Source organism: Bombina bombina, chromosome 6 (genome assembly GCF_027579735.1).
Source record: "Bombina bombina isolate aBomBom1 chromosome 6, aBomBom1.pri, whole genome shotgun sequence".
Taxonomy (NCBI): Eukaryota; Metazoa; Chordata; class Amphibia; order Anura; family Bombinatoridae; genus Bombina; species Bombina bombina.
The window spans coordinates 1,031,664,642-1,031,676,493 of record NC_069504.1 but is presented as its reverse complement, the minus strand read 5'-3'; the positions used below and the strand labels follow the sequence as shown (position 1 = coordinate 1,031,676,493).

The 11,852-nt window shown below is 38.6% G+C and overlaps 1 protein-coding gene across 1 annotated transcript in view; it reads left to right on the top strand.

Moving 5' to 3' along the window:
• CKAP4 (cytoskeleton associated protein 4) overlaps nt 1-3,311 on the top strand; it is an 11,410-nt gene extending 8,099 nt beyond the window's left edge. The window contains exon 2 of the mRNA XM_053718771.1: nt 1,613-3,311. Within this exon, the coding sequence (XP_053574746.1) occupies nt 1,613-2,929 (1,317 nt within the window). The 3' untranslated portion in view covers nt 2,930-3,311. The remainder of the gene's footprint in view (nt 1-1,612) is intronic.
• The last annotated feature ends 8,541 nt before the right edge of the window (nt 3,312-11,852 follow it).

Below are 11,852 nucleotides of genomic sequence, written 5' to 3'. Positions count from 1 at the left end.
GCTCCTCATTTTCCCCCCTTCCAAAATCTCCATTGCCAATATCTCTATAACTGTTGACAACTCCATCATTACCCCTACCCGCATGTCCGATGTCTCGGGGTCACATTTGACTCCGATCTTTCCTTCACTCCTCACATTCAGTCCATGGCTAAAGCCTGCCGCTTCCACCTTAAAAACATCTCCAAAATTAGACACTTCCTTACACAAGACACAACTAAGATTTTAATCCACTCTCTCATTCTTTCCCGCCTTGATTACTGCAACTCTGTCCTCTCTGGTCTCCCCACCTGCCGCCTAGCTCCTTTACAGTCCATAATGAATGCCTCTGCCAGTCTCATCTTCCTTACACGTCGCTCTTCATCTGCTGCTCCTCTCTGCCAATCCCTTCACTGGCTTCCTCTTGCCTCTAGGATCAAACACAACATTCTCATTCTGACATACAAAGCCCTCAACTGCACTGCTCCCCCCCCCCCCATATCTCAGACCTTGTCTCCAGATACTCTCCCTCCCGTCCCCTTCGCTCTGCTCATGACGTCCTACTCTCCTCCTCTCTGGTTACCTCATCGCACTCCCGTTTACAGGACTTCTCCAGACTGGCTCCCATCTTGTGGAACTCTCTGCCTCGCCCCACAAGACTCTCCCCTAGTTTTGAAAGCTTCAAGCACTCCCTAAAGACTCTACTGTTCAGGGATGCATACAACCTACGCTAACCTTACTTTATACCAGTTCCACTCCTCCATTGCTATGCCCTGAACCTCCTTAAGTCCAGCTGTTTGCAGATCACCTTCTTAAGAGCTGATTACAACAGTGCAACTCTTGGCAGGGCCCTCTACCCATTTGATCCCTTTAATTGTTTTGTTGTACTACCCTCTGTTTATAGCGCTGCGGAATCTGTTGGCGCTCTACAAATAACTGATAATAATAAAGTGTGTTGCAGTTTGTTTGACCCTGCTACATACTGATTCCTCAGGAGATCAGTACATATTGCCCTATTTGGCTATACAACAGGAGATAATATATATAAAGCTTTTCCAGAGGTATATCCCTAACCCACTCAAAAATAGCAACCCCCTGCACATTTGTATAACAAATTTACAGTTGTAAAAGAAAATAAAACATATTTCATGTAGTATTGTTTTTTTCAATTGTTGTGTTTAAAGAGACATGAAACCCATTTTTTTTTTAATTCATGATTGGTAAGCCTTTTAACATTGTATGATCTGTTATCAAATGTGCTTCATTCTCTGGGTATCCTTTGTTAAAGGAGCAGCAATGCACTACTGGGAACTAGCTGAACACACATTGGGTGAGCCAATAATGAGGCATTTATGTGCAGCCACTAATCAGCAACTAGTTACCAGTGCTGCTCCTGAGCCTAACTAGAAATTATTTTTAAGTAAGGATACCAAGAGAACAAAACTAATTAGCTAACAGAAGAAAATTGGAAAGTTGTGTAAAATTGCACGCATGGTCTTTGTGAGGTGCTTAAGGGTCTGAATTGGGGATACCTGCTCAAGGTCTAGCTATATTTGCTAACCATTTTAAGATTTTTGTTTTTGAACATTTACACATGTAAATTTATATACCTCCTTTTTTTTTTTTTTTTTTAAAGGTGGATTTGCTTCAGAAGACAGTTGGACGCCTGGAATTTATCTCTAAAGATGTGCAAGAAAAACAGCTGACACATGATGTGGCTATTAAAAAGGGCGAAAAAGAAATGGATCAAATTGGTGTTGTCCTTAAAAAGATGCAAAAAGATTTATCCAGTGTCGTTCAGGATGTAAGAGGCCAAGGAGAAAGAGATTTGTTACTTTTTGAAAAAACGACAAAGGAAAAATTAACAGAGCTGACAAATTCTATTAATGACGAAATCACTGAATTTGCGGAAATGCAAAAAGCAAGTCAGAATGAAATAAATAACATAAAGACAAAGCTTTCTTCATTGGGAGAAGTTAATTCTGTTAATGAAGAGGTGAAGACGTTAAAAGAACATACTTCTGAATTGCAAAACAATTTTAAATCCAATCAAGAATCTATTGAATGGTTAATAAATACAGTGCAAACTCAAAATGACGAAGCTGTTACAGCCAACAATGACATTGCAAAGCTCAGGATTGAATATGATGATTTTAAGAAAGCTGTAGATAGTCAGTTGACCGTAGTAGAAGACTTGAAAGAAAAGATTTCAAGAAACGAAGAGTCTAGTTTAAATGGTGAGCTTGATAAACTTGTCAAGGAACATGAACAGTTATCTTCTACCGTTACTGATCTAGAAACCAACTTGGCCTCCAGCAACAATGATTTAATTAAAGAAATCAAAAATAGTAAAGACAGCATTGTACTGAGGTTAACACCTTTAGAAAAGTTAGCTTTTGAAGCAGAACAGCACCTTAAGAGTATTGAAAACGTTAAATCTAAATTTGAAGAGTATAACAGGAGGTTGAATGCAGTTGAAGAAGGACTAGCTGGTGTAAAAGTTTTATCCGCTTCAGGAGATTCTGAAATACCTGAGACACTAGCAACTTTGAAGAAAACTCAAGAAACATTGTCGAAAGACATTGATGAATTGAGAGCAGTAATAGGTGAATTTCCAAGTACTGCTTTAGATTTTCAGAACCTTCAGTTGGAGGTTAGTAGTGCGCTTGAATCTCATAAGAATCAATTAGAAGAACTGAAATATGATTATGACCAGCTGAAGAACACTGAATCAGCAGAGCAACTTCCTACTGATGGATTACGTTCATCAGTTAATCAGCTTGAGACAGATTTGAAGATGCTAAGAACTGCGGTTGACAGTTTAGTAGCTTATTCTGTTAAAATAGAAACCAATGAAAAAGATTTGCAGTCACTAAAGGATTCTCTTGAGGAACTTAAAGAAAATACTGAAAAGTTACAAATTAAATTTGAACAAATTCAAGAGGCTGTATAATCTTCATAAAGAAGAAATGAGTGACATGTAGGATTTTCAGACTTTGAAATTGGTGTTTCTTTAATTCTGTTTGTGATAGTTTTTTTTGTTTTTGTTTTCTTTTTCAGTTTTGTAACTTTTAAAACAATTTCCAGTTCGAAAAACTCTTACGCAGCCTTGTTTTTTCATATTGAGTGAAATGTACTGACAATGTCAATCATACAATATTTTAAGACTTGCTGAGCTGATATGAACATGCCTTAAAGCAATAATGGGCAGATAGCATTTTTTTCTATGAAAAAATGGTTGTCATTCTGAATCCAGTCTTTTGTTGTGATTAAGAAATAAATATTGCACATCCCACACATACATGTTCAAAAAAATAAAAAATAATGAAAATGAAGGAGTTGATTTATTTAAACATTTTATAGAACTAGACAGCAATACTTTTCCTTTTTTTCTTTTTTTTGTTACAGTAAAATTTCAGCTTATATTTAGTATTGATATGGCATGTTTTTAATAAAGTTTGAGTATTACCAACTGTTTTAAGGGCCATATAAATTGTGCTTATGTGGCAGGGGATAAAAAATGTATCTGGAAGTCATTAGCCATAAAGAATACTGAGGAGCCTGCCATATAGTTTTCTGGGAACTGTGCAAGGGTGTATACATTTATGCAGAATAATGTTATAATCCAGAAATCAAATTATATCAGCCGTGGCATCTGGGATTTATTGTGCTCCAATATAAAGTTAAATATAGTTTTATGGGGGGTAAAAAAATGTTAGGATCCAGTCAGTGATATTTGTATTTAGATACATGGAAAATAACCAAAAATGTTAGGAGCCAGGGGGGAAATCTAGGAGCCAATGGCTCCCCCTGGCTCTTGGATTTGTCAAGACCTGATTGTAGTAAATTGTCAGAAATACAGGTAGTTTTTCTTGTTGCTAACTACATTAATAGACCAGAGAGGAGCCGTAGTGTATCAAGATTTTAACAAAGCATTTGACACTGTCTCACACAACAAATTTATTCACAAAATGTACTGCCTTGATAGACGTTAAGTGGGTAGAATGCTAAGGCAGATGGTTTCAAATAATGGAGTCCATTCAAATGAGGGGTCAGTTACTAGTGGTGTTCCCCAAGGATCAGTTATTAGGCCTGTTTTGTTTAACATGTTAATCAGTGATATTGGAAGTGGGCTCCAGGGGAAGGTTTGCTCGTTTGCTGCTGATACAATTTTTCTTAACACAGTTGATGATCTAGAAGTGATGGATGAAATGAGCAGTGATATAAAAAGAAAAAAAGCTGGAGGACTGGGCAAATAAATGGGAACCAAAATGTAATATTGCCAGGACAAAATTATGCATATAGGATCCAAAACCCAAAGGTCAATTATAGTCTTAATGGTATATGAGTGACTGTAACTAAAAAGGAACAGGGGCATTATTATTTCAGATTATTTAAAATTTGGTTGACAAATCTGCAGTGCAGCCAGTAAGACCAGTCAAAAACTTGATTCTATTAAGAGAGGTATAAGTAGCAGAAATATTAGGGTTCTTATACCACTTTACAGATCACCAGTTAGGCCTCATCTGGAATATTGTGTACAGTTCTGGAGACCATATCTCCATGATATAAATAAAGGGGAAAGCAGTGACATGATAGAAACCTTCAAATTTATGAGGGTCTTAATAAAGCGGAAGCTGAAAGCATTTTCCACAAAAAAAAGAAATACCAAAACAAGCGGTCACAATCTTAAGTTAGAGGGTAGCAGATTCAAGAGAAATGTTAGCAAGCATTTTTTTTATTTTTTTTACAGAAAAAAGTGGTGGATTCATGGACTAAACTTCCAATAGAGGTGGTAAACACAGGGACTGTAAGATTATTAAAAAATGCCTGGGACATGCATAAGGCTATCCTAAGAAAACCATAACATGTAATGTGGGACTTAATGGGTCCTTCTCTACTGTCAAATTCTATGTTTCTTGATTTACTATCTTTAATTGACAAAACCTTATATTGCTATTGTTTTCGGGATGAAGTTGTGCCCACCCCCCTATAAATTCCTTCAATAAGCTCATTAATTGTGTGATTTTGTTGGGGGGATTAAAGATTTATCAGAAATAATTGTTTGATTTGGTCACATTCTCTACCAATTAATGCATTCTGATGTCCACTGTGGGTCTTTTCATGATTAAAAAAAAAATCCATTCAGAACATCAACTTCTAAGTTTTTCACATTTCTGCACGTTCATATTGCAATTTGCCATTTTGCTTTATCCAAACTAACATGAAAACAAAATAGATGTGTGCCACTGGGTCCCTCATCACATAGATGAGAGGGAGAGGTGAGGCAGGTCACTGCTGAGTAGCAGGAACATTTGAATTGCTTTGCCCAATAACAGGGGAAGATGAGTAGAAAGGGAATTTCAGGACACAACAGGAATGGCATTGACATTTTCTGATCTTTGTATTCAAATTTTAATCACCTGGCTACACAGGTTAAAGGGGTTATTATAGTTCTGTAGTAATATATTGGGCATATTTTATTATTTACCTTAAATCCTTTTATATTTTCTTACTTCCTTTTATAGTTGAAGGGAAGAAAGAAGATGTTTTGTTGTGTTGCAGCTCATGAGCCTACCTAGGTATGCCTTTCAACAAAGGATACCAAGGCATTGAAGTACATTTGAGAACATAAAGTAGATTTAAAGTTACATGAAACACATTTTTTTTCTTTTCTTTCATGATTCAGATAGAGCATACAATTTTAAGCAACTTTCTAATTTATTCCTATTATCAAATTTTCTTCATTCTCTTGGTATCTTTATTTGAAAAAGCAGGAATGTAAGCTTAAGAACCGGACCACTTTTGTTTCAGAAACCTGGATAGCACTTGCGGATTGGTGACTACTTTTAGTCACAAATCAGCAAGCGCAACTCAGGTGCTGAACCAAAAATGGGCCAACTCCTATGCTTACATTTCTGCTTTTCAAATAAAGATACCAAGAAAACAAAGAGAAATTGATGATAATAGGAGTAAAATAGAAAGTTGCTTAAAATTGCATGCTCTAACTGAATCATGAAAGTAAAAATATAGGTTTTGTATCCATTTAAGTCTCTTAAAGGCGCATGTTAGAAACCATAAAAGTTTTTAATTCTAACTTCCACATGTATTTTAGTAACTCTGGAGACTATGAAGATCTTCACAGTATGTTCAAATATTATTGTGTTTGTATGGAGATTGTTCTAAATGGATTATATGGAATTGTTGTTGACCTTTAGCCGTGTGGTGTATCAGGTGGAAAAATAACAGACCAGACCAAAATATATAAACAACGGCTAACCCTTTACGGGCTGGTCTTTAATGTACTGTTAGCAGGACTTCCCAAACAAACAGCTTAGTTAGTAGGGACAGGACCTGTTAAACTACGTTTCATGGCTTATAGGCTTATATACAAGTAACAGTCCTTGATAAGAGAAATATGTGATTGGTCATTTATTAATCACACCACTTGGCCCCTCCACTATCAGGGGGTAGGCAAAAGACAGGCAGTAGAATACATTTATTTCTTTTAGCAAAATTAAGTTTAGTTTTTTATATTGATGTCAAATGGGTTCTCTACAAGTCAAGACTACGTCACGTTCATCTTGTGAAAATGGAGTTTAGACAGAACATAAGTAAAATAGCAAATAATACATAACAGAAGCCTATTCTGTTATCACTACAAAGGGCCTAAATAATTGCTCTGTGTGTTGCTGGCAACCAAGGAGATACATCACTGTGTTAAACAATAGGGTTAAATCAGTGCTTTGTTAGTGTTATTGGTAACCACAAAGGTATAGCATTACCTTATGTATTTCTGGAAGGCGAATATGTTACATTCTCTAGTCAGTGCTTTTGGGCCTTAATGCAATCCAAGGGGGTGGGGGTGGAGTTAACCCACTGATCTGTGTGTTACTAATAGCCAAGCTGGTAAAATCAAAGCTCTGTGTGTGTTGTTGGTATAGAGATGTTAAATGGAGAGTGTACTTGAAAATATTATTGTTTAAAAAGATAGATAATCTCTTTATTACCCATTCCCCAGTTTTGCATAACCAACACTTATATTAATACACTTTTTACCTCTGTGATTACCTTGTATCTAAGCCTCTGCAAACTGTCCTCTTATTTCAGTTCTTTTGACAGACATCCATTTTAGCCAATCGGTGCTCACTCCAGGGTAACTTCACGTGCATGAGCTCAATGTTATCTATATGAAACACATGAACTAATGCCCTCTAGTGGTAAAAATGCTTTCAGATTAGAGGCAGTCTTCAAGGTCTAAGAAATTAGCATATGAACCTCCTAGGTTTAGCTTTCAACTAAGAATAGCAAGAGAACAAAGCAAAATTGGTGATAAAAGTAAATTGGAAAGTTGTTTAAAATTACATTCCCTATTTAAATCATAAAAGTTTTTTTGGACTTGACTGTCCCTTTAAATAATTGAATGTTACTGGCACTGAAGTCACTGGGGCCGATTTATCATAGTGCGAGCGGACATGATAAATGCCCACAGCATACGCTGTCTGCATGTATCATTGCACAAGCATTTCTTGTGAAATGCTTGTGCAATGCTGCCCCCTGCACATTCGCGGCCAATGAGCAGGGGTGTCAATCATCCCGATTGTATACGATCGGGCTGATTGCTGTCCGCTGCCTCAGAGGTGGAGGACGAGTTAAGGAGCAGCAGTCTTAAGACCACTGCTTCTTAACTTACATTTCCGGTGAACTGGAAAGTACAGGGGTAGATAGCAGCATCCGCTGCTTGGTAAATCTACCCCACTGGCTCGTTGTGAAAAAAATATATGGTGTTGGGTGGAGACTAGGGTAATAGGTTGATTGGAGTGATGGGCTATTAAATCTCCTGTTTTTTTTTTACTTTCTAGTGTCTAGTGCACAACTTAAAGGGATATGAAACCCAATTATTTGTATTATTCGTATAGAGCATCCGATTTAAAAATTAGTTTGCTAAATAAATGCAGACTAAGAACGTGGATTACTGGAACCATGTCCTGTGGCCTGATCGACCAAGATAAATTTACTTGGTTCAGATGGTGTCAAGCGTGTGTGGCGGCAACCAGGTGAGGAGTACAAAGACAAGTGTGTCTTGCCTATTGAGCATCTGTGGGGCATCCTCAAACAGAAGGTGGGGGAGCGCAAGGTCTCTAACATCCACCAGCTCTGTGATGTCGTCATGGAGGAGTGGAAGAGGACTCAAGTGGCAACCTGTGAAGCTCTGGTGAACTCCATGCCCAAGAGGGTTAAGGTAGTGCTGGAAAATAATAGTGGCCACACAAAATATTGACACTTTGGGCCCAATTTGGACATTTCCACTTAGGGGTGTACTCACTTTTGTTGCCAACGGTTTAGACATTAATGGCTGTGTGTTGAGTTATTTTGAGGGGACAGCAAATTTACACTGTTATACAGGCTGTACACTCACTACTTTACATTGTTGCATAGTGTCATTTTTTCGGTGTTTTTACATGAAAAGATATAAAATATCTACAAAAATGTGAGGTGAGGGGTGTACTCACTTTTGTCTGAATTACAAAATAAAATCTTGGTATTTCATATCTCTGTAACATTGATGAAATAAGAAACAATGATAAGTAAGGGGCTGATACAGTAAAGAACACCAAGAAATGCTGGATGTATTTTTAAAACCTATGTCCCAACTCAGGTCATAGTTGATCAGACAGGTTGTTACTCTATCTGTATATATATATATATATATATATATATATATACAAACAGAAGCAGGGAACCAGCACTCTTTGTTTATCATCCAGCTGCCGGGGTGCACTTACAAACAATCAAATATCAGCACAGTAAAGAAGGCACTCTCCGTTTAATGGTAAACGTTTTCGGGGTCTCCCCCGTCCTCAGACCACTTACAGACATTCAGTACCACACATCTTAAATACCTACTTACCCTCACCGTGACAGACCGCCATCAGACTCCCAGCTTCCGTGTAGCGCAACTGCGCATGCGCGCCCGGAACTACGGAGAGCCGACGGGGACCAAAAACCAAAGGCAAAAGTGAAAATCAACATCACGCAAAATAATGCAGCAGTATAGAAAACTAACTAGAGATGGTACTGTGATGCATATTAATATTTCTATCCTATACTAGGCATACTGTAATTTGCACAAATCGTACCTGCCCCCCATTCTTTTTTCAAACGTTACACATACAGTGTATTACATATACTGATATCTTATACTCTAATCCCTGCACAACTTTATGTGAGAACATACTTTCATATTTACATAAAGGGGATATTTTCATATTTACATAGAGGGGCTACCTGTGTTTACTGACATTACTCTTCATGTGTTAAACTCATGCCCCCAACTGGACTTAAGTACATAGTCAAACCACTAACACAGTACCTCTTTCACAGACTCAAAGACATTGAACCCAAGGAAATGTTACTTTACCACAGAGCACCCCACACCATATCATCTTCAATATTTGATGGGCATCCTCAATAACACGGATGCTTAACTATAAGTGGGGAACCCAGCTGTAAAGATCATCCCCTGTATTGAAATTTCACTGCATATACTCAATGCAGCCGTGGACGTACATAGTCATATTAGCTTTAGCTCTCATATTACTATGAAGGAGGCAGTGGGCATACATCCACTACAAGCTTTACAAGAAACATTGATAGTCCAATTGGACATTCAGTCCCTTTGGGGACATAGTCTCCAGATTAAAAATCCACTGAGACTCCCGTTGTAGTAGACGCCTGCCCCTGTCACCCCCCCTAGAATTGCGTGGAACGTGGTCTATGATGATATATCGAAGGTCAGATACAGCATGACCACTGGTACTGAAGTGGCGAGCCACCGGTTGATCTGAATCACCATCCTTAATTGCCAGCCGAATCGCTGACCGGTGGTTCGCCATCCTCGTCCTGAGATCATCCTGGGTCTTACCCACGTAAAATTTACCACACGGACAGTGTAGTAAATATACAATGTACGTGGTTGTACAAGTCACCCTATGCAGGATTTGGTATTTTTTATTGGACCATGGATGTTGGAATGTGCTACTCTGGGTTAACCCCCCACAGGTAGTGCAACCACTGCAGCGGAAGCAACCTTTTCTCGTGGTTTTTAACCATGTACTAGGCATATAACTGTCACTGTTGTCAGGTCTCAATAACAGATCTTTCAGCGATCTTCCACGCTTGAACCCAACCAATGATGACACACAGGATGCAAAGGGTAATGTTTTGTCACTCTCCAAAATGTCCCAATGTTCCCTCAAAATATTGGAGAACTGTAGTTTTTCAGGTGAAAAGATGGTGGTAAAAATCATCTTCTTCTCATTCTTATCTCTCTCCACCTTAGTGAGTGCCTGTTCCTGTGTAAGCTCTGATGCTTCAATTAATGATTGGTCAAGATGCTTAGACCCATATCCACGGTCCGTGAATTTCTTATACATCTCCTGTAGTTGCTGTTCCTTCCTTTCCTGGTTACTATTATTGCGTACCACTCGCTTAAATTGTCACCTTGACAGTGATTTTTTCAAACTAGGAGGGTGGCAGCTTGTAGCATCCAGTAATGAATTCCTGTCAGTTTCCTTGTGGTATAAGGTTGTGCTGATGCCTGTGTCTTCCTTGAAGATCCTTAAATCCAGGAAGTCGATGGTATGTACATCATAGGTCATCTTAAACTGTATTTGTGAATTCACCTTGTTTACTTCTGAATACCACACCAATAACTCATCCTCTGTACCACACCAGATAAGGAAGAGGTCATCTATGTAACGTCGGTATAACCTTATTCTGGGATCTTCAAAAGCAGTGGTGGCAACCGTTTCAAAGTGGGCCATAAACAGATTCCCATAGGATGGGGCCACATTGGACCCCATCGCTGTTCCTGAGATCTGTAGATAAAAGTCCCTCTCGAATTTGAAATAATTGCATCCCAAACAGAACTCCAGTAGTTCAGACATCACGTCAACCGGAGGCCCAATATAAGGATGTCTAAGAAGATGGTACACAACAGCAGCCATTCCCTGTTTGTGGGGAATCACGGTATATAAACTGGTCACATCTAATGTGACCAGAAACTCGCCTCCACCAGATGTGCGATAGGTCTTTAGCAGCTGGATCAGCTCTATAAAGTCCAGAAGAAAGGAACCAGTGTGCCTCACGATTGGTTGCAGAATACTATCTACAAATGTAGCCAGGGGTTGTAAGATAGATCCCCTGGCTGACACAATTGGTCTTCCTGGAGGTGTGATTGGATTTTTGTGTACCTTCGGCAAGGTATAGATCACAGGGACAATAGGATGCCCAACTTGTAAGTAATCCCTCAAGGCCTTCTCAATAATGCCTTGTTGGTAAAGACATTCCAAGTAGTTGTCAATTCTTGTCTTAAAGGATCCAGTGGGGTTGCCCGGTAGCCGTCTATATGTATCACCATCGGATAATTGCTGTACAATTTCCTGCTTATAATCCCGATAGTCTTGCAGGACCAGGGCCCCTCCTTTGTCCGCCTCCCGTATTACCAGATCTTTGTTATTCTGTAAGCTTTTGAAAGCTAGGCGCTGTTCTCTATTCAAGTTATTCCTAAAGCTTTTTTGATGGTTATGGAGGTCTCTCATCATGTCATCCTTAGTCATTCTTGCATAAGTGGCAATGCTTGCATTGGTGCTTTTTGGATCAAATTTGCCCTTTCTTCGTAGACCCACTGGTTCCTCTTTGGAAATCCCAAAGTGTTCCTTCAACCTCAAGGATCTCTGGAACTTAAAGAGATCAACATTGAGAAAAAATTTGTTTGCATATAAGGTTGGGATGAATTTTAAACCTTTCTGTAACACTGCTTCTTCAGAATCAGTCAGAACATATGAGCTTAGATTCATAATGATATTGCTAGA